Source organism: Choloepus didactylus, chromosome 2, assembly GCF_015220235.1.
Source record: "Choloepus didactylus isolate mChoDid1 chromosome 2, mChoDid1.pri, whole genome shotgun sequence".
Classification (NCBI taxonomy): Eukaryota; Metazoa; Chordata; class Mammalia; order Pilosa; family Megalonychidae; genus Choloepus; species Choloepus didactylus.
The window spans coordinates 184286457-184310387 of NC_051308.1; the positions used below are offsets into that span (position 1 = coordinate 184286457).

The following is a 23931-nucleotide window of genomic DNA, read 5'->3' on the forward strand; positions in this document are numbered from 1 at the left end:
TCAAGATAAATAAACTGCAGAGGAGGAGTCTTCTGAAAAATAGAATTTTTTGATGCATTCCAAAGTTGAACAGATTTGGTTTTACTGCTATTATTATTTACCATTTAACTTCCCCATACTATTATAAAGAATTCTCAATTAATAATATATCATTGAATTCATACTTTCTAGCCTCCCCATCCCAGACATAACGGATTTCCATGACTTTGGGAGCCAGCAGGTCTTAAGCAAGATGTTCAAATAACAGTTCTACATGCAAAGTCCTCAGAAGAAAGGAAAAACTGATCAAAACCATATAGACCCTTCAACAACCTTCAACAACTTCCTAATGAAGAAGGGACATGAAAAATCCTCGAGGTAAGCCAAAGGTGTTCAAGAAGTCACGAGAATCCAGACCTGGAATTCACCACACCAAAGTCAAGCTGCAACTGTTCCTCCTGTTAGCTGAAAAGCTGCAGTGACAGTAAATCCTCCTGATAATCCAGAACATAAGTATACTTGTGAGAACCTCTGAATGACCTAAAATATTTGTTTAGAAAAAAATCTTCCTAGTCAAATCAGTTATGATGTTCCTTGTTATCTATTTTTCCATAATCTTAATGTGCCCTTCAGTAGCAACCTACCAAAGTAACCTCTCCTTGCAAGGGGCCTATTCATATGCTGCTCCTACGAATCATTCTAACTGCTGGATTTGTATCCAGCTGTTTATCTCTAGTGTCTCTTACTTGCCATGGTGGATACCCCTGTTACAGTGGACAGACTAAATAGCTCTCAAGTCATTAATAATTAAAATGCAAGAAAAATACAGTGTGTTAAGCACCAATAACATCACCAGAGACAGTCTTGTCACTGGCTAATAAATTTAACCCAGCCAGAACATCGTCTTGTTTTCTCTGTCAGCATTACTAGTGAAATAGTGGTATGCTATTCCTATCAGTTAAATGAAAAAAGGAAAAAACTTTACTGACAGAATAAAAGTGAACATGTTCAATTCTAGAATACAATAGTTTAGCTTACCCAGGATAAAAGAAACTGAGCCAGAAGGCTCCATTTTGTTAGGAACAAAAATTCCTTCCCTGCTTCACATCCCTTCCTTGATTATGCAAAATGGGACAGGTGCCTTCTGAAAATTACAAACAAACCATTGCTTTATTACCTGGTAACTGGTATGGAACTAACTGGAATATGAGACCTGAAATATGTCACCCCTAACAGAACCCAATTAATCTAATAATCATGTAGCTGCATTATTTGTCCCATTTATAAGAATTAAAAATGTAACTGCCAAAATAAATGCATTAAATGACAGCTATCACAGTATAACTCTAGTAAATGCAGAAATGGCTTTAATGTGTAATATTACAAAATAAAAGGGCCTTAAATAGCCTCACCACATCCCCAGGGGGAACATGTGCTCTAGTCAAAATAAAATATTGTACCTATATTCATAATAAACCTGGATACATCTCTTCTTTCCTAGCTCACCTAAATAATCAAGTTCAAGCTAAGCCTATTCCAGTTAATAATTCAATTTCTATTCACTTGGCTACCTTCAGGAATAAGGTCATGGTTACAGATTCTTCTTCAAACATAAACCTGATCATTATATCTATTCTCATCTAGTTAAATGCCTTTTGTCTCTATGTACTAGAATTATAACTCAAACATGTATGGCACCCTTTTCATCTTCCAGAACTCCTGCCAAGAGCGGTCCATTCTCCCCTGAAAGAAATAACAATATCTACAAGTTATGAATCAGGAATTCCACCAGAAGGCCCCTAACCTATGTTGCCCCATTTTTCAGCAAAAAGTAGCCAGAATGAACAATGGCCCAATTCCTAAAATTGGAACTAGATATTGTTTTAAGGGGGAAATTGTAACAGTGACTTCTTTTATTATTTACTTTTAATTTATTTTGTTTAATTTTTAATGGTGACTTTTTAAAATATAATCTAAAAACGGTAAGCAAGCTGGAAATTGTAAAGTAGCCTTAAAATGTAACCTTCAAAGCTGGAAGCAGCCTAAAATGAGAGCTTTAAGTCTCACAAAGGAGCAATATGTAAATATAAAGTCTGCACCCAGATCTGAATAAGCTTTAAGCTATTGCTCCAAAACTATCTTTCTTTGTCTTTGATGGGTATAAAAGCCAATTGAAAAATCACTTCGGGGAGGCTGATTTGGGAAATCTCCCCTGTTCTCCTGCCAGCATTAATTTAAAAAAAAAAAAAAAAAAAACATTTAAAATGACCTGTAAAGTCCTGAATGGGTGGCTCCAGCCTTGCTTCAGCCCCGTTACTGCACCATCCTGCACTAAGCTCCCTTACCAGATAAGTTTTAGCCACACTGAGCACAGGAGCTGTGCTCCATCTCTCCATAGAGCTACTAGTCAGGACCGTCTCTCTACTTGTCCTCACCACCACCACCACTGCCACCTTTTTTCTATAGATCCCACTGCCTTCCCTCAAAATTTCCTTCAAATCTCTCTCAAGTATCACTGCCTTGGTCTTGGTCAAGGCTCTTTACTATAAACATTCGAATAATCAAATTCCTTTATTTTGGGAGCACTCATCTCAATTTGTGATTACATATTTGTAAATATAGAGAAACTGAGACATAAGGATTCAGGAGAAGGTTAGGATCATGTTGCTTTTGTTTACCATTTTATACCCAACTGAAAAGGTATCAAAATACCTCAGTCAGCAACAGCAAAGACCGCCAAGTCACTCAATACAATACAATCCAATTCTAACTCGACTCAGAGTGAGGCTAGACTCCACAGGTCAAGGGCCATCCTCTACAACACTGCCCTTCAGGCACCAGTCACAAGTGCAGGAGCCTAGACCGTCCACTCTTCTGACCTCTGGTTTCAAATTCTGGGGGTACTTCTACCTCCTCAGGTTTGATAACTTGCTAGAATGACGCACAGAACTCCCTGAAGGTGCTATACTTAAAATTATACTATAAGAAGGCAAAGAAGAGACACTTGAGGCATAGTCTGGGTAGATCTCAAACACAAGGTTCTGTGTCCTCTCCATGTAGAGTCAATCATCCTCATGGCACAGCAGCAATGTATTTTCTCAATCATGGAAACTCTTTGGAGCTTCAAGTGTCCCGAATTTATATGGGGTCTCATTATGTATGCATGACTGATAAAATCAAGGTCCATGTGGTTGCATTCAATCTGCAGCCCCCAGAGGTTGATGAGGTGGGCTGATATGAGATGGCAGAAGGCCCCAACACCTTAATCACCTGGTTGGCCACATGCCTTCCCAGCTAACAGAGGTGTTCTGGATGCCATTGGCCTTTATTCAGTGATGGTATCCTCTTTCTGATGCCTTAGTTTGGACAGTCTTATGGCCTTAAAACTGTAAATTTTTAATCTAATAAATCCCCTTATAAAAGCCAATCCATTTCTGGTATTTCGCATAATGGCAGCTTCAGCAAACCAGAACAGTTACCAAAGTAATATTAAATATATATATTTATATTTATATTTTTATATATATTTATATATGGTATATATCATGCTAATTTGTATGTTGCTACTAGAGTAAGCATAACAGCAAAAATATATATTGAACATTTACTATGGATTAGGCACTACACTATGGAATCATTCATAGTATTTTATCGCCATCTCACCGTAACAATGACATTTTATAGATCAAGACACTAAGACTTAGCAGAATTGAGTAACTTCATCAAGTCACAAAACTAGAAAGCAAATCGATATTCAAACCCAGTCTACAGGACTTCTTCGCATAGTGAAACTGTTAAGTATTCCCTTTCTAATAAAAGATTCCCATCCCAAATAACTCTGTCTCAAAGATGTTGGTTCTGTTCTATATTCTTGAGAATCAGAGGTTGCATGTATTCAATTTCATACATGATAGATCTGGGAAATACTGTAGACATTTTGTATAACAACATGTCAACAGGGGATTTCATCAAGTCACAAAACTAGAAAGCAAATCGATATTCAAACCCAGTCTACAGGACTTCTTCGCATAGTGAAACTGTTAAGTATTCCCTTTCTAATAAAAGATTCCCATCCCAAATAACTCTGTCTCAAAGATGTTGGTTCTGTTCTATATTCTTGAGAATCAGAGGTTGCATGTATTCAATTTCATACATGGTAGATCTGGGAAATACTGTAGACATTTTGTATAACAACATGTCAACAGGGGATCTAACTAGGTTCTTCATGATAGCCTAATAAAAATAAATGCTAAATGCAGGACAACTGTATGGATCAGAGACAGAAGTGCCTAAAGGATACAGTATTGGGAAGTCAATCTGGAGTGAGGAATCAACCCACATACCATAGAATGCTGCTCGACTTCTTATCAACAGTATTAATGTATCTAAACATTAGAGTTATAGATAATTACAAAGCTGGGAAGGATAATAAATAAATCAGCTCAGTATTTCTCAAGTGCTCCAAGGAACTTAATAGGTGTCATTTAAAATAAAGGTTTCATATTACGGCCCAAGAGGCTGTCTGCCTCTATGGCCCAAGACAGAAAGTAGATTAGCAGCTGCCAGGGAATGGGCAGTGGGGAGAGCTGGGACTGCTAACAGGTATGAGGTTTCTTTTTGGGTGACAGAAATGTTCTGGAATTAGAGAGTAGAGAATGTTACACATTGTTAACACACTAAAAGGCACTGAATTGTACAGTTCCTAATGGTGAAATTCATGTTATATGAATTATATCTCAATAATCACTTTTAAAAGATTTTTGTTTTGTTTTGTTTTGTTTTAAAAAAAAGGTGGGCCAAAGTTAAACAGGCTTTTTGTCAAGGGAGTTGATAGCCTTAAGTAGGCTAAACTTAAGGCAGTTGTTAAGTCCAGGTTTATCCAGGATTGCCTATACTTGCCAGAAAGTTCTAGCGTCTCAGCGTCATTACTAATACCACCACCTTTCACCCACAAAACTGTCCCAATTTGGATAATACATTATACGGTCACCACAGCTATATATACCCATTAGATGCCATGGAAATCCATTATTTCTGAATTTTGAGTTGAGGAGACTACTGATTGCCCATGAATGCAGAATGTGGATTCAGAAATATAATTCAACAGAGAATTTTTATAATACAATACTGCTACTGTTGCTATAATTCTGACAGGTAGTAGTAATGTACTGAATAGAGTGCTTGTTACGTGAATAAAAAACCAAAGATCTGAAGCAAATGGACACAAAATAAGACTTACACACTTGCCTTAAAAATAAAACAGTCTTCCCACCTCGGTGGTTGCTAATGTGCTCACAGACATAGGGGACTGGTGGTTTGATGGGCTGAGCCCTCTACCAGGGGCCTTACCCTAGGCAAGACTGTTGCTGCAAAGAGAGGCTAGGTCTGCCTATAATTGTGCCTAAGAGCATCCTCCCGAATGCCTCTTTGTTGCTCAGATGTGGCCCTCTCTCTCTAGCTAAGCCAACTTGAAAGGTGAAATCACCGCCCTCCCCACTATGTGGGATCTGACACCCAGGGGAGTGAATCTCCCTGGCAACGTGGAATATGACTCCCGGGGAGGAATGTAGACCCGGCATCGTGGGATGAAGAACATCTTCTTGACCAAAAGGGGGATGTGAAAGGAAATGAAATAAGTTACAGTGGCTGAGAGATTCCAAAAGGAGCCGAGAGGTCACTCTGGTGGGCACTCTTACACACAATATAGGCAACCCTTTTTAGGTTCTAATGAATTGGAATAGCTAGCAGTAAATACCTGAAACTATCAAACTACAGCCCAGAACCCATGAATCTTGAAGACAATTGTATAAAAGTGTAGCTTATGAGAGGTGACAATGTGATTGGGAAAGCCATATGGACCACACTCCCCTTTGTCCAGTGTATGGATGAATGAGTAGAAAAATGGGGGCAAAAAAAAAAAGGGGCCACCTGGTATTCTTTTTTACTTTAATTGTTCTTTTTCACTTTAATTTTTATTCTTATTATTTTTGTGTGTGTGGTAATGCAAATGTTCAAAAATTAATTTTGGTGATGAATGCACAACTATATAACGGTACTGTGAACAACTGAATGTACGCTTTGTATGACTGCATGTGTGTGAATATATCTCAATAAAAATGAATTAAAAAAATAAAACAAAGGCAAAAGTGCAATACAAGGGATGACATAGTCTTGAGAGGTCTTTTAATTGATTAAAAAAAAGCTTAATAAATCAAGTGTGATATGATCATCAAAAAAAGTTGTTATAATCCTAAGCTTAATAAGCAATATAGTATACAAATGAGAATTTCAATGTTTCTATCCTACTGATCAGACCACAGCTAAAATATCATGTTCCAGTGTGAGTGAGTATGGTGGAGGTCAAAGAGCACTAGCTTTGCAGACAGTCTTGGAATTGCATCATCGTTCCAGCATTAATAGCAGGATGACTATATGTAAACCACAGAACCTTTCTGAGCCTCTGTTTTCTAATCTATAAAATGGAGAAATGATACTCAGCTGGACTGCTGCCACACGTGTTTGCAAGACCATCTGCAAAAGGTCTGGTTAATGCATAGGAACAGCTTAAGTATTAGCTTCTACTGTTATTGTTTTTTATTACTAGTTTATTATTCTCTTTATAATATAATAATGTATTCAGTATTGTCAGAAAAAAAAAAAATGACCAAAAAGAAAAATGAACATCTTCCTCACCTGTCTGCTACACTCCCTGGCTGTACTTCCTTCACGAAGATATCAACTTCTCCAAGATTTTGACTTTTAAGAGCCACCACGCTGAATCCAAGGCCACCAGTTGATGGCCGTTCTATATTTATATATTCAATTTGCCTGCCCTAATGAAGGGGGATAAAAAAAGAAAAAAAGTAAACATACCCAATATACCCTTTCCACAGAAGTGAAACAGCCTAGCACAAAAACAGCTTCTCCTAAGTCATCTCTATAAAATCAAACAAACTCAATGTTTCTGTAGTAAATTATTTCTAGAAACTCTTTTACTTGATTATTTTCAGTAGAACATAGGTAGGAATATGCAGTGTTCTGCAACCTCAATGTGATGGTTAAGTTCATGTGTCAACTTGGCCAGGTGATGATGCCCTGTTTTGGTCAAGCAAGCACTGGTCTGATTGTTACTGTGAGGACTTAAATCATCAGGAAGTTGATTGCATCTATGCCTGATTACATCTATAATCAACTAAGAAGACTGCCTTCAACATTAAGAGAAGTCTCATCCAATCAACTGAAGGCTCTAAAAGGAGAAGTGATTATTTCGGCAGTCAGAAGAAAGAATTTCCATTGCTACTACAGCTAGCCAGCTTCTCCTGGGGAACTCATCAAAAACTTTTATTGTAGTTCCCAGCTTGTAGCCTGCCCTAAGGAATTTGGACTTGTCCATCCCCACAATAGTGTGAGGCAATTCTTACAAGACTCTCATAATATGTATAGATATCTCCTGTCACTTCTGTTTCCCTAGAGAACCCTAACTAATTCCAAGAGATATTTTCACACTTCATTCACATTATGAGGTGAATCTCAAGCTGGATGAAACCTCCTGAAAAAAATGCCCTTTCCCACAGTACATTCTAAGTTATTTTTTACACTGAATTTTCCTAAATTCTTTGATGCAAAATATATATCTTTAAATGAGGAAAGCAAATTAGGTATGTAAAATATACGCTGAGCCTAAGTCAGAAGTAGCTGCATATCTTAGCATTCTGTTTTTAATTCTATTCTGATGAATTAATATTCCTTTGTTTTTTAGCTCAATACAAAAGACCATGGAAAAGGCCACCAGTCACATCAATTCTACCTGTGACTATCAGGTATTTTATTTCTTTAGTTAATAATTGCATTTCTATTATGAGAACTTCTTAAAGGTAATCAACTGACAAGCATGAGATAAAAATAATTATGAGAATCAAATGAGAGTTAAAGGTAATCAACTAACAAGCATCAGATAAAAATAATTCCTATGAGAGTCAAATGAAAGGGATTGCACTATAAAGTCTAAAAAGGAATTAGGTAAAGACCATTAGATAACTATTGCACCTTTACCAGATTCTTTTTAACTTTCACACTCAAATTTCATTTTTAAAGGCACTTATTAGGAGAGGTGAACAAACACAAAACCAACATATCCCCAAATTAAAGTGTCTATTATTTAATTTTTAATAGGCATGGACCACCCTTTCAAAAGGTGAGAGCTAAACACCTCTCTAGATATTCAAAATTATAAATTAGTTATAACTCTCATTAATTCTACACTGATATAAAATTAAAAACAGCTTTGATAGCATTTCATCACTTCTGGTAGAGATAGGACATATAATTTTCCTTCTATGATCAAACACAGTAAGTATCTCTTTCCTTATAAGTGTAGAAATGTGTCAAACTAGAGAGACTGTCTAAAAGCTCTCCTCTCTTCACAAATGGATACTTTCCTCATAAAATTTTAAGTCAATAAATTTCCAACACAAATGTTAGAAATGGCATCAATTCCTCCTAGCAATATCAAAACATGAGCAAACAAAATACACAGTAACACATTTTTAAGGCAAAAGAGCATGGGATTTTTTTTTAACCTATAACAGGAAAAATAAAGCTAAATATTCCCGTAACAAAATATAACTTCACCTGAGCCATCTGTTGAATAATTGAGTTAAAGTCTTCATTTCCTGACTTAGGAGTCCAAGGAAATAACCCAGATACAGTTGAGTTATTAGAGGGCCTGTGGGCATTCCCCTTAGTAATGGAACCATCCGTAAACACTAATAAACCTTTCCTAGAAAAATCAAAGTTGGCTGAACAATCCAAAGGCATATGGCTAAGCTGTTGGAGAGAAAAACAAGAGAATCATATAAGAAAAGCAAACTATTTCTATTTATTAAATATTATATTTTGACCATTACATGTGTTTGCCAGTTTGAATATACTATGTCCACCAAACACCATTATCTTTGACGTAATCTTGTGTGGGCAGACCTATCAGTGTTAATTAGATTGTAATTCTTTGAGTGCTTCCGTGGAGATGCGCCCCACCCAACTGTGGGTGATGACTCTGACTGGATAATTTCCATGGAGGTGTTGGCCCACCCATTGGGTGGGTCTGAATTAAATTACTGGCGCACTATATAAGATCAGACAGAAGGAGCGAGCTTGCTACAGCCAAGAGGGACAGTTTGAAGAAAGCACAGGAGCTGCTGACGAGAGAGTTTGAAGACAGCTGTTGAAAGCAGACTCTGGCTCCAGAGAAGCTGAGAGAGGACAAATATCCCAAGTGCAACTAAGAGTGACATTTTTGAGGAACTGCAGCCTAGAGAGGAACGTCCTGGGAGAAAGCCATTTTGAAACCAGAACTTTGGAGCAGACGCCAGCCACGTGCCTTCCCAGCTAACAGAGGTTTTCTGGACACCATTGACCATCCTCCAGTGAAGGTACCCAATTGCTGATGTGTTACCTTGGACACTTTATGGCTTAAAACTGTAACTGTGTAACCAAATAAACCCCCTTTTATAAAAGCCAATCCATCTCTGGTGTTTTGCATTCCAGCAGCATTAGCAAACTAGAACAGTGTGTAATTTGCTTATTAAACATATACAGGTGGAAGAAATAAGGTATAAATACATGAATCTGTGTTTATAATGCTAGAAAATTTATTTTTAATTTAATATTACACAAAATATAATACTTAAAATTTGTTCTTGCTTCCTGACTTCTACTTCTACCCAAAGTCAGTAGCATGTACACTATTCTCATTACACTTCATATACACAGATACATCCAGACATATAAACATGCACATAAGACACTCAGCCCCTCTGCATTTACCTGTACATTTCCATGTGGGAATCCACAAAACTTCTGCCAGTATATATAACAATATTAACAATAACAATATTTATTAAATGCTTGTTATGAGCCAGGCACTGCGCCAAGGCTCTTACATGTAAAATCTCACTGAATCCTTAAATCTGCCATGTGAGATACTATTTTTATCTCATGTTGTAAATGTGAAAACTGAGGCACACAGAGGGTAAGTAACTTGCCCAGGTTACATAGCAAGTGATGCACAGAGTCACTTAAACATTGGTAGAAAGAAGAGAGTCATATAATAATGGGGAGCAGGAAAACAGCGGTTAACATTATAAATATCATTTGGCTGATACAACTGCCAATACACAGTGGAATAAAGGTAACGTTGACAATAAATGTGAACAGGACCTCATGGAAAAGTCAACACACCCTGACTACAGGGATTTTACAGTTGTATGGATAACATATGATTATGTATATAAAAACAGCAAATATATAATTATAAAGGATTGTCATTATAGTGAGATGGTTAGTCCAATAATAGCAACAGATTTGTATTGATCTTTCCTAATTTTAATTGCTACCAACAGCATTTGCTGTTGCAATATGGGACTCATTCTACGACCAGGGAATACAGAGAGCTAATCTTCAGTATGAGAATTGCTAAAATCATGGTATTAAATTCTGTTCTAAAGAAAGAAATTCACAGAACGATCTTTGTGCAGAGTTCAATCCTTACTTAGCTATGAACAAATTACTCATTAAACATTTGGGGGGCTGGCCTTTTCCTTTCTCAGCAAAAAAAAAAAACATTTTTCCTCAAATTTTGTTAATGTTTACCTATTAACAACTCTGCTACTTTATTCCCAATTACATTTAAAATTCTACCCAAATTAAATCTATAGGATAGCTACTATTCAAGCTCAGTTATTTAAAACCAATTTACTGTTTCTGACCCCATAATTCAGGACCCTAGAAGACAGTTAAAGCTATTGATCTGCATCATTCTAAGTAGAGGTGCTGTGTATTTGTATTATTTAATCCAACAACTACGTATTTAGGGCAAGGAAGAGGTAATGTGCTATGCTATATAGAGTTGAGGAAACACAAATATTAAAACATCAGATATAATTCTTCCAAGGAGTTTATAATCAGAATATCCATGACATAGAATAACAAATACTTGAAAAGTATTGAGAGCTATAAATAATGTGCTACAAGGGCATGATCACTTTTGTTAGGAAAAAAAAAAGACTTCAAGAAGAAAATATATTTAAACTAAGCACTATTTTATAATTTTGAAGGAAATGTTGAGAATTCTCAAAGCATATGAGCTTTACATATTTAAGTAAGTACAAATACATTCTAAAGTCAAGCACAAAATTTATTATTGTTAGCATTTTTAAACCATCTGTGCCACAGGAAAGAAATCCCAATCTAATCTCTTGCTGAACTAAGAGTATTTAGAGACACTTCATTTGTCTCCATATCTCCTTCTATTCTTCTTTGTTGGGTTAAATAAATCAACACAGAAAAACCCAATGGGTAACTTACTTGCCCCTTTAGTTGCTTGATGGACTGCTGAAGTGTGAGTATCTGGTTGAAGAGGGGACTCTTTAATGTCTCATAAAACATAGATAGCCTTTCATTCTGTGATGTGTCACCCTTTTCCTGCAATTTCATTTTCAGGCGATCAAGAACTTGCAGGACCTGCAGTTTATCTTGATTGAAGAGGGGTAATCAGAGTATAAGGTAAATCTCATCAAATAATTCATACATTCTTGAATCATTCATTACTATAATGATAGAACTATATATCTATTATACCTGCAGCAGGATTTTCAGGCATTTTGAGTTATTCTCTTCAATCACATTTAAAGAAACCTAAAGTAAAGTTTTAAAATACAAAAGATTAATTTCCATTAGTGTATGCACATCTATAGTCTTACAGAAAAATTAAAGAAAACCTCAAGCACACTCTTTATCAAAAGACTCTACTCAGGGAAACTCAAAACCACAATGAGGTGTCACTACATACCCACTAAAATGGCTAAAATTTTAAAAATAAAATAAGAAATAAATAATATCAAGTGTTTGGTGAGGATGTAAAGCACTCTCATACATTGCTAGTGGGAACATAAAATGACACACTTTTGAAAACTGTTTGGCAGTTTCTTTTAAATCTAATAACATACTTACCATATGACCCAGTAATTCCACTACTAAATAACTCAAGAGAAATAAAAACATATGCCCACAAAAGGACCCATACATGAATGTTAATAGCAACTTTATTTATAAAAGCCTCAAACTAAGTCAAAATGTCCAATAATAGATGAACAAATGATGGTTCGTAAACATAATGGAATACTCAGAAATGAAAAGGAACATGTGCAACCGAGAAGTTAGGACTAACCAAATGATTATGATTACTAAATCTTATATAGATATTTCCTTTTACTTTTTAGTGTATTAGAATCGCCAGAATACCTGAAATTCCTGAACTGTAATCCAGCTGCCTTGATCTTTGATAATAATTGTATAACTATATAGCCTTTATCTTGTGATTATACACACCTTGTGACTGACCCTCACTTATACCCCCTTATCCTGTTTTTCAACTTTAGAGTCTTATGATCACTAAAGGCAGCAAAGAACTTAATCACACTCTGTGACTAAGCATGTAATCAATCTGCACGTGCTCAATAATTACATCATCACTAAGTTTGTCATCTCAAGCCACTGTGCTCATTATCCTAAAACCTGCCCATCTTTTGGTACTATAAAACCATAAGAGTTACTAGAGTTCAGGAAGACAGATTTTTAGGCCATTAGGCCATCTAATCACCTGCTTTGCGCAGAGCAATAAATTCTTCCTTTGTGAAACTCTGGTGTCTCAGAAATTGGACATTTGCGTGCATCAGAGAACCTACCACTTTTGATCGGTATTAATTAGGCAACCCAGATGGGAAAAGATTCCTAAAAAGCAAGGAGTTCAATTGTGCAAAGTTCTAGAGCCCTGAAGGGACAGGTAAACGTGGTAATCAAGCTTTTGCAGCCACCAGACTCTTCTAGGCTCGGCAACCGTGTTTTTCTTAACTGTGCCAGCACTCCAGACCACTGGCACCTTAAAAAGCTTCAAAGAAAGAAAGTTTCCAGTTCCAAGTCTGGACATGACTAGGTGAGTGACTCATCAAGGTAAAAGTGGATCGGGACAGTTTGTTTGAACACCATAGTTGCATGGAGCTTTGAATGGAAAGTGGGATTTGGTGAGTTTATACAGGCTGGGATGAAATCCCACCACATCCTAGAGTGATATGGGCAGATTTTAAGTGTATTTACCGGGCCCCCTAAGGAACTGGGGAGAAATGCAGGAATGTTGGACTTTCCCACCTGGGTTATTGCTGATTTTCTCACAAACATTGAGGACTGCCAATTTGGTGGGCCAAGCCCTCGATCTGGGGGCTTTCCCTTGTGAGGCCTGTTGCAGCAGTGGGGCTAAGCCTACTTATAATTGTGCCTAAGAGTCTACCCCAGAGAGTCTCTTTGTTGCTCAGATGTTCCCCCTCCCAAGCCACTGGGCAGGTGAACTCACTGCCCTCCCCCTTTCGTGGGACCTGACTCCCAGGGGTGTGAATCCCCCTGGCAACACAGGAAATGGCTCCTGAATATGAGCCTGGATCCAGCACTGTGGGATTGAGAGGATCTTCTTGACCAAAAGAGGGAAGAGAGATGTAACAAAAGAAGGTTTCAGTGACTGAGAGATTTCAAATGGAATCGAGAGACCACTCTGGAGGTTATTCTTATGTGCTATATAGATATTTTTTAGTTTTTAATGTGTTGGAGTGGCTAGAGGGAAATACCTGAAGCTGTCAAACTGCAACCCAGTAACCTTGGTTCTTGAGGACGATTGTATAACTATATAGCTTGCACAGTGTGGCTGTGTGATTGAGAAAACCTTGTGGCTTGCACTCCCTTTGTCCAGTGTATGGACAGGTAAGTGGAAAAATGGGGACAAAAATTAGATGAATAGGGTGGGATGGAAGGGATGGAAAGTTTTGGGTATTCTTTTTTGCTTTTATTTTTATTTTGGAGTAAGGAAAAGGTTCAAAAATTGATTCTGGTGATAAGCACAAAACTGTTTGATGGTGCTGTGAATAACTGATTTTACACTGTGGATGACTGTAAGGTGTGTGAATATATCTCAATAAAACTGTATTAAAAAAGGTAAATGAACAATGGGGGAGGAGGGGAATGGGATGTTTTGGATGTTCTTTTTTATTTTAATTTTTATTTTATTTTTTGGAGTAATGAAAATGTTCAAAGATTGATTGTGGTGATGAATGCACAGCTATATGACACTGTAAACAACTGACAGTACACTCTGGATGATTGTATGTTATGTGACTATATCTCAAAAAAATTGCATTAACAAATAAAGTGGATCAGGAACTTAGTAGGGTGGTTCCAGTTACCTGGACCTAGGCTCAAGGCCCTGGGTCCCATTCCCAACATATCTCCCTTGCTCTGACCCCTATACCTTTCTGTTTTCTGGGTACTGTGCTGTACAGTGTTCAATGCCCCGCCCAGAGTTTGTCTGTTGAGTATACTCCTGGAAAATAAGTAATCCAACAATTAATTGGTATTTAATGAAATTAAGTATACCTGTTTAACTGTTAACTGGTGTGTCACTTAGGTATAGTAAGTGTTTAATGCCTGTTTAATTGTTCATCAGTGTGTATGGTCTAGTTATTAACTGGTGTGTTACTTAAATACCTGGAAGTGTTAAGTGTGTTTAAATCTGTTACTAGTTGTGTTACTGCATTTATATTGTTCAAGTGTTCATAACTGGTTACTGATTTCAGAAATTCTTTAAAATGGGAAATTCTAATTCTAATACCATTCTTCGATATAGCCCTTTGTGCTATATTTTGAAAAACTGGAAAAGATTTTAGTTATGAGCCTATGGAAAAAAACAACAAAAAATCATTTATTTCTGTAACAGTCTGGCCTCAATGATTTAGAATCAGGAAACAAATGGCCTGAAAAATAGTTCTTTAGAAAAGGACACTGTATTACAGTTAGAGTTGTTCTGCAAGAGAGAGCAGAAATGTGATGAAATGATGTATATTCAATCCTGTATCTGTCCGTCTCAAAAATATATTTCTGTGTTTTTTTGTGTGTGTGACTAACTTTCTATTTGTCTTTCTGCTTTTTCAATGCCTATTTTTATACTTCCAGATGGTAACAGTAAATTAACAAAAAAATTCTTAAAGCGTTCTATTTGAATTGCTTAAAGATAAATATGTGCTTATACATACATATGTATATATATAAGTAAATTTGTACTCCTAGAGTCCCAGAGAAAAAGAGAAAAAAAAAAAAAAAAAAAAAAAACAACCCTCTAGGCACCAGGATTCAAAGCCTTAGTTTTTGTAATTACTGTAAACAAACCTGGACATCAGAAAGAAACCCCACTCTGAAATTTCTTAAGGTAGCAGAGGACTGCCTCTAGAAAACAGCAAAGACTTTTTCCAATTGTCCAGGTCACAGCTTTAGGGGAAAAAGTTCTAATAATTGGAAATAATTAAAAGAAGGGCATAGGCCCTCACTTAAAACTTTTGAAACAAGTTCAACAGACCAGGCATCATTCCTTCTGTTTCACCTAACCCTGCCCTCAGGGTCCAAACAGCTAAGACAGCTATGGGGGAAGGGTTGGGTGCAAAAAGATAGGGGAGGTGTCGGCTTGATTTAGAATTATATGGACCTGGCCTGGAGATTAGAAATGGTAGGCACAGAAGAAATGCTGCAGAATAGACCATGTTTGTTTTGAAAGGTTTCCCCAATTAACATTTTTTCCCCAATAATACCTTTGCAAAAAAAGAAAAATTAAGTTTGCATTTAATGAAATTAAGTTGTTATTTTGATAATTTTATTTTAAAAATAATTATGCTTTGTAAGATGTTTAAAGACAGAATCAAAGATCTTTCTGGTAACTCAAAGTATGTAGGTACATAAAATATACAAGATGTGCTTTGTTAAAGAAAAGTGTGTAGTTTATACTTAAGAATGTGTAAGACAAAGCCTGAGTGAATATGGAAAGTTGTAGGTTTGTGAAAGTAAATTCTGTCAGTCATAGTCAATGCTAACCAAAAATTTGGTAAGTCTGTTCATAAAAATTTTTTAAAGTGCTTTTGTGTCAAACCATGTATTCATACAAAACTGGAGTTCAGTTTTCTCTCTTTAAAATAATATGGATTATTGGTCTGCTCTTATTGAGAAGCTATAAAAATTTTTTCTTAACTGAGTACTTGTCTAGAAGATGATTTTATATCATATCCAAATAATATCCTCATCGATGTTTACGTTGACCTTACCATCCTTTATTTCAAAAGAACGTGTTCTCATTTTAAAGGAAAATTGTTGCAAAGGATTTGTTCTTTCACCTTGTAAAAGTGAAGTGTTAAAATAGTTTAATATAGTACATAGGAAGTGTTTGGGAAGTAGTACAATAACTAAAAGGGAATTTCTATCCTTTTAGCTAAATTTGTAAACAAAATACTATTCATATATTTAGAGATTTATAAAATTCCTGAAGATTTGACAAAGTTCTCACTATCCTTGTTATATCCTGATGCTGATCTGCATGATGTTAGACAATAGTACAATGTTGTTAGACCTGGTTTTAGTTATTCTTAGAAAATGGTCTAAAAGATCTGAAAGAACATGGAAACAACCAAATTTACTTGTTGTACTACTTTGCTCTAATGCTTCTTTAAAAGTACATGTGGTCAGTACATGCGGTTCTATAACTCAGAACTTCATCTTCAACAAAAAAGGACTTTAAAAGAGAAGTAAGACAAATTTATAAATTATGTTCTACCTTTTAATTAACATAACCCTGGTAAATGTGTCAAGGTGAGACAAGACAAAATGTCTGCTATGGTTTGTTATTGATGACCCCTATATAAGTTAACTGCCCAATGTTTTTATTTCTGAAAATAGCTTCATTTAAAAAATGCTTATAAGAAAAGTATAACCTAGATTGTAAGCTTACAACAGTCAGAGAATTCTCCAGTTCTGAAAGTCAGCATTACTCCATACAGCAGCTGTTAAAGAAGCTGAAAAAAAGATCAGACTTTGATTAGAGATGTGAATGAAGTTGATCTGGTTAAGACTAAGGTAAATCAGTATCCAGGGTAAAAGATGATATTGTCTGATTTTTAAGACTTTAACTTGTACGTGAGACCAAAAAAAGAGATGTTTATTTTGTCCAAAATTTAAATTTTCTGTAGTACACTATCTAATTTAACCTGTCTGGTCAGTTTATTTAAACAACCTAATTCAGCTTTATTTGACATGGAATCTAGAATAGGGACTAAAATCTTGATATTTCGGTACAGGTTGATGTAATATCCTAATGCATTTCAGAGTATTTTGGGCAGAAAATTAAAAAGTATTTGCAGAGTCCCTTGAGGGAATGGAGAAAAATGTAAAACTATTAAACTTCCCTACTTGGGGAATTCCTGCTATTCTCTTAAGCAATAGGGGCTCCCAATTTAATAAGCAAAGCCCTCAATCTTGATAAGCAAAGCCCTCAATCTTGTCCTTATAAAACTTATTTCTGTAATGGCAAAGCCAAGCCTACTTATAACTAATACCTAAGAGTTACCCCCAGAGAACCTCTTTTGTTGCTCAGATGTGGTATCTTTCTCTAAGCCAAACTCTGCAAATAAACTCACTATCTTCCCCACTATGTGGGACATGACTACCAGGGATGTAAGTCTTCCTGCCAACATGGAACATGATTCCCAGTGATAAGCCTGGCCCTGGCATCATGGGATTGGTTGACCAAAGTGGGAAAAGAAATAAAACAAACTAAAGCTTCAGTGGTTAAGAGATTTCAAATAAGAGTCGAGAGGTCATTCTGTACGTTACTCTTTTGCAAGTTTCAGCCAGATGTTACAAACTGCCACAGTATGCCAAGCCCCAAGCAACAGTGTTCCTGAAATCCCTAAAGATACCCTGGGCTCTATCTAAGTTTTATAAAAGTTTTACTTAAACTATTAAGTTTATTTTTCAGTGACTTAAAGCCTCTGGATTGTTCCTATGCCAGATAATCCCTGAAATCCAGAGGTACTGGTCTCTCCAAGAACAACAACTAGTTTCATTCCTCTACTCCATAACGTTTATGCCCCTTTTCAGCATGAAGATGCTAGAATGTTTGTTGCCCAGATATCCCTCAAAATTAAGAGAATGATCAAATAAGAGGAAAGACTTATAACTGAGAAGTTAGGATTTACCAAATGGTTATGGTTATAAAATCATAGACACAGATATTTCTTTTTACTTTCTAATGTATTAGAATAGCCAGAAGGAAATACCTGAAATTGCTGAACTGCAATCCAGCTGCCTTGATCTTTGATAATGATTGTATAACTATATAGCCTTTGTCTTGTGATTATACACACCTTATACCCACCTTACCATGTTTTTCAACTTTAGAGTCAGCCCCTAATGTTTATTAATGAAGGGCCCTGAGTCATAATGAAGGGCCCTGAACTAACCCACCCCAATTCCAAAGCTATCCCGATAGACAGAGCTGGATCTAACTAAAATTGGTACGCCTAACATGTGCAGTGGCTTAAACTGTACCTATACCTCATTATAATACTAAACATCATGCCCATAAGCATATTAAGGCAGCCATTCTCTTACATACATTCTGTGACTAAGGATGTAATCAATATGCACATGCTCAATAATTAGATCATCTTAACCTCATCATCTTGAGCCACTGTGCCCATTATCCTAAAACCTGTCTATCTTTTGGTAATATAAAACCATCAGAGTTACTGGAGTTTGGGAAGACAGATTTTTAGGCCATCTAATCTCCTGCTTCATGCCTAGCAATTAACTCTCACTCTTTGAAACCCAGGGACTGGTCATTTGAGCACATCAGAGAACCCACTTTTGATCAGTATCACATGGATGAATCTCAAAACATTATGCTGAGGGAAAGAAATCACAAAAAAAGGGTACAAATTATATGATTCCATTCATATGAAATCCAAGAACTAGCAAAACTAATGTATATTTACAGGTTAGTTTACCTGGGGCAAAGTGGGAAAAGATTGACTGCGAAGGGGTTCAAGAAAGCTTTTTGTGATGATAGAAATGTTCTGTATTTTGACTGAGATGCTGTTTACATACATTTATATATTTGTCAAAATTCACTGAACTACATTTTTAAATGGGCCCATTGTGTTATATGTAAATTATATTTCAATAAAATTGATTTAAAAAAAAAGATCCTGAGATGAAGAATATCCAAATTAAAGAATCAAGAATATTTTAAACATTAAAAAAAAAAAAATCCCTAAGCTACATATATGATCCCCGATCCTTACTAGACATCTGAGTTTCCAGAAGAAAACCACCCTAACAGTATCTCTGTGGATAATGTTTTTTAATTCCAGCGACCTGCTCAAAGTAGCCTAAAATGCAATGTAATCTGAACTAAAAAAGCTACAGGAACCCTTTGTTATGACCAAAATAGCACCTTCACCACAGTCATTTTATAGTGGTAAACTGTTATAATGATTATTATAATCATTATTTTCTTACACTAGTTACTTTCTTACACTAATTGTGTAATGAGATGTTTACCTTCTAACTCAAGGTCATTAAGCAACAAAGTCTATTAAAAATCAATAAGGGATACCATTGACACTGATAAAAATTCCCATCTTCCCATCCAAATGTTCTCTATATTCAATGGAAACTACCAAGAAACCTACTGAATAGAGCAACGTTTCCAGTGTGCTCAGTACCTCAGTTGTGCAACCCTTAAAAGTTCCCACTGACAGGTAAATATGAATATCAGAAGGGCAATTACAAAAATGGCACTGTCGGTTGACTTAAGAACACAGAGCCCAAAAAGACCCACACGAATATTAAGAAGTATTAATGTGGTCATTAATACATTTCCTTCTCTAAATGAAAGAACGCAAATTAAAACAACATCAGTTTTTACTGTCAGATAGGTATTGTCTTTAAATTACTAAATAGCCTGTACTCCTAATGTTATTGAAAAACAGGGGAAGTACAAATTTGCACATTTTAGGAGAACAATTTAGCAGAATCTATTCAATATATTATTCTACCCAGAATAGCATACAAGGATATTTGCTGCAGCATTGTTTTTAATAAAAGTCCTAGAAAAATTAACTATCCATAGCCATCAGCCATTAAAATAATATAGTCCTGAATGGGAAGGAAAAGGTTAACAAAAAGCCAGTGGCTTACTCCGATTTGGGATTCCCAGCATGATACCAGACCTCCTTGCAAATATGCTAATAGTCTTTACTAGATAACAGTGTGGTGGCTTGGAGATAGGTACCCCAGAAAAACATGTTCTTAATCTTAATCCACTCCCATGGGAATGAACCCACTGTAAATAGGAACTCCTGAAGAAGTTACTACATTTAAAAGGTGGCCCAACTGAATCATGATGGGTCTTAATCCAGTATGGCTGAAGCCCTTACAAACAAAGGAAACTGGACACACAAAAAAGAGAAGGTACAAAAAGCTAGAAGTCAGAAGGAGGGGATATTACCATGTGTTCTAGTTTGCTAATGCTGCTGAATGCAAAACACCAGAGATGGACTGGCTTTTATAAAAAGGGGGTTTATTTGGCTACACAGTTACAGTCTTAAGGCCATAAAGTGTCCAAGGTAACACATCAGTAATCGGGTACCTTCACTGGAGGATGGCCAATGGCGTCCGGAAAACCTCTGTTAGCTGGGAAGGCATGTGGCTGGCGTCTGCTCCAAAGTTCTGGTTTCAAAATGGCTTTCTCCCAGGACGTTCCTCTCTAGCAAGCTTGCTCCTCTTCAAAACGTCACTCACAGCTGCACCAAGTTTCCTCTCCTTGAGCCAGCTCATTTATATGGCTCCACTGATCAAGGCCTACCCCGAATGGGTGGGGCCATGCCTCCATGGAAATATCCCATCAGTTATCATCCACAGTTGGGTGGGGCACATCTCCATGCAAACAACCTAATCCAAACTTTCCAACTTAATCCCCACTACTATGTCTGCCCCACAAGATTGCATCAAAGAATATGGCTTTTTCTGGGGTGGGGACATAATACATTCAAACCGGCACACCATGTATTGGAAAAGCCAAGGGACCCCAAAGATTGCTAGACAGCCAGAAAATACAGACCTTGGGAGTAAGCAAGCCTTCTAGCCTCTGAAACCATGAGCCAATAAATTTCTATCAGTAAGGCAACCCATTTGTGCCAATTTGGATGTATTATGTCCCCCAAAACACCATGTTCTTTAATGCAATCTTGTGGGAGCAGACCTTATTGTTGATTAGGTTGGAATCCTTTGATTGTTTCCATGGAAATATGACTCAATTAACTGTGAACAAATATTTGATTGGATTATTTCCATGGAAATATGGACCCCACCCATTCAGGATGGGTCTTGTTTTAATCACTGGAGTTCACAAACAGAAGGACCTCAGAGCAGCTGAAAGTGACATTTTGGAGAGCAGCTGAGAGCCATTTTGGAGACGGCCGTTGATAGCAGACTTTTGCTAACACTTCGGAGATGCTAGCCCAGAGTTTGTTCCAGAGAAGCTGAGAGAGGACAAAATGCCCCAAGAGCAACATTTTGAAGAACGCACAGGAGCTGAGAGGAGCTGGAACACAACCCAGGATCAGCAGACACCAGCCATGTGCCTTCCCAGCTAACGGAGGTTTTCCAGACACCACTGGCCTTCCTTCAGTGAAGGTATACTTGTGTTGATGCCTTAATCTGGACATTTTCATGGCCTTCAGACTGTAAATTTGTAACCAAATAAACCCCCTTTATAAAAGCCAATCCATTTCTGTTACTTTGCATAACAGCAGCATTAGCAAACCAGAACACCATCGCCTGGTATTTGTTTTAACAGCTAGGAAAATAAAAGAATTCCTTGGTTTAAAATGTCAGAATATACCTGGTCTGTCTTGATTGCTTTTTGTAAATAATCTGAGAATTTATGGATTTATGGATGGCATGGTTGGCTGGAAAATAGGAGATAATCACAGGCGTTTGTGTAATTAATGGAGTATAAAACTGGGGATTCTCAAAACAGAAAAGGTTTACTTTGAGAAAAATGTTTCTGCATACATTGTTCAGAATTTGTCTGTCTATTCAAAACAAAAAATGCATCCTAAATTCAAATTTTACTTTTGTATGAGAATTAAAAACTGCAGTAAAAGCTCAGAAATACATTTAAAAATCATTTAATGCTGATCAGTATATACCTTGGTATTGTAAGCATGTAATAATAAGTCATTTTATTTAATTTTTTTGAATTGTATTTTAATGTGGAATAAAGGGACACTTTTTGGAATCTGCTTCTGGTAGCTAGGGGCTACTCCAGGAAAGAATGCTGCTCTGTGCTTGGCTCCTGCCTGTAGCTCCTGAATCTTAAGAATTGGTGTTGGTAAGATCTCTCATCCAGGTGAGAATTCTTTGACAATCCAACTCGGTGTTAACACAAGGAAGTTATCCAATATACACAATTAAATGGGGGTTAAAAACAAGTTTCAGAATATGTACATTTCTCACTTTTGTAAGAAAAACTACAGATGTTTGTAGGTTTCTAGGAAAATATTCATAAAGATAGTTATTTACTAACAGTGATTACTTCTGCAAAGTAGACGTGGGGAGAAATAAAATTAGACTTTTCACATTGAATTTTATTTAAAAAGCATTTATTAATAATTTTAAAATAATAAAAGGTGAAGAAAAGATGATGGCTAAAATGACCTAATGAGAGAGTAAGACAAATACATAGCAAGATAATGATAACACAATGGGATAATTATATTGTAAGGCATATATACACAATAGCAGAGGTATACACCATGTGCTATGAGAAATAAAGTGAGAGTAACTATCCCTGCTTAGGAAAGTTTGGGAAAGCTGGTCTGAGAACACATTAAGAACCCCTAGTTGTAAAAGAAAAAGAAAGGTGGGGATTGGGGGAACGTAGAAGGGTCATACCAGTAAAAGTAGCGTGACTATTTGTCCTGATTTGCCCAAGAGGGTTTACCTAATTATGATCTACTTCAGTATCAACTGTCCCGAGATTTTGATGAAGCACAGGGCTACCCTAGGTCAGCAGTTCTCAAGCTTTAGCTTGCTATCAGAATAACGTGGAAAGTTTGATAAAACCGACAAGCTAGACTCTACCGCAGTATTTCTCACATAATAGGTCTGTATTAGTCCCTGAGAATTTGCATTTCTAGCAACTTCACAGGTGACTCTAATGCTACAGGCCTGAAGACCACAATTTGAGAATCATTATACACAACTGTAAAAGTGCAATACTTGCTGTAAGAACAGTAACAAGCTCTAGGTGACCTAATGTAAGGTCTCTAGAAGTAGAAAAATGGCCCAAAAAAGTAGTTTAGACCAGTGTTCCTGCAAGTTTAGATTGTGAACGGATGCCTGGTCCACAAAGTGATAAGTACAGAAACAGGGAATAAGCATTTAGAAACCTCATGGCAGAGTAATGTATGTCTGTTAATTTAGTAATAAAAAAATTTAACCTTATATTTTGTATTTCTTTTAAATTTCATTTTCTGATAATTTATTTTACAGACTAGGGAGAAGCACTGGTGTAGACAGATTACTTTGAAAGGCGCCTTACAAACAATGTTGGTAGATTGTTACCCTGTTGGCTATAGGAAGTAATTAAAGGCTTTTAAATAGGGAAGTATTGAGTCCAGATTTCTATTTTTCAAAAGGAAATTCTGGTAATATATATTAGTGGAGTTCAAACTTTTTAAAATACATATTCCCATCAGTAAAAATATGTTAACCACGCACCTCAATTTAATTTATAATTCTAAGCATGTACTCACATGTCACAGATATATTATGAAACATATAAAAAATAGTACCTTCTTGAGAATGAGGAAAAAACCTAAAAAATAAAGTTTTATTGTCATCTTTCTTCTCTTCCAATGGATAATCCTGCAAATTGTGGAAATCATGGTGGTAGAATAGCCCTTGGAAAGGGAGGTGAGGGTAATGAAAGAAACTGGTTGGTCATTCAACCCTGTGACATAGTTA

General features: G+C 36.4%; 1 protein-coding gene across 6 annotated transcripts in view; it reads right to left on the reverse strand.

Moving 5' to 3' along the window:
* PATJ (PATJ crumbs cell polarity complex component) overlaps positions 1-23931 on the reverse strand; it is a 450328-nt gene that overhangs the window by 412680 nt on the left and 13717 nt on the right. For 4 of the 6 annotated variants that reach the window (XM_037827057.1, XM_037827055.1, XM_037827060.1 and 1 more), the window contains 5 exons: positions 16847-16910; positions 11617-11673; positions 11344-11510; positions 8611-8805; positions 6673-6812 (listed from right to left, as the gene is read on the reverse strand). In XM_037827057.1, coding sequence (XP_037682985.1) covers positions 6673-6812; positions 8611-8805; positions 11344-11510; positions 11617-11638 — 524 coding nt within the window. In that variant the 5' untranslated portion in view covers positions 11639-11673; positions 16847-16910. The remainder of the gene's footprint in view (positions 1-6672; positions 6813-8610; positions 8806-11343; positions 11511-11616; positions 11674-16846; positions 16911-23931) is intronic. The other 2 variants (XM_037827058.1, XM_037827056.1) reach the window with 1 other exon arrangement.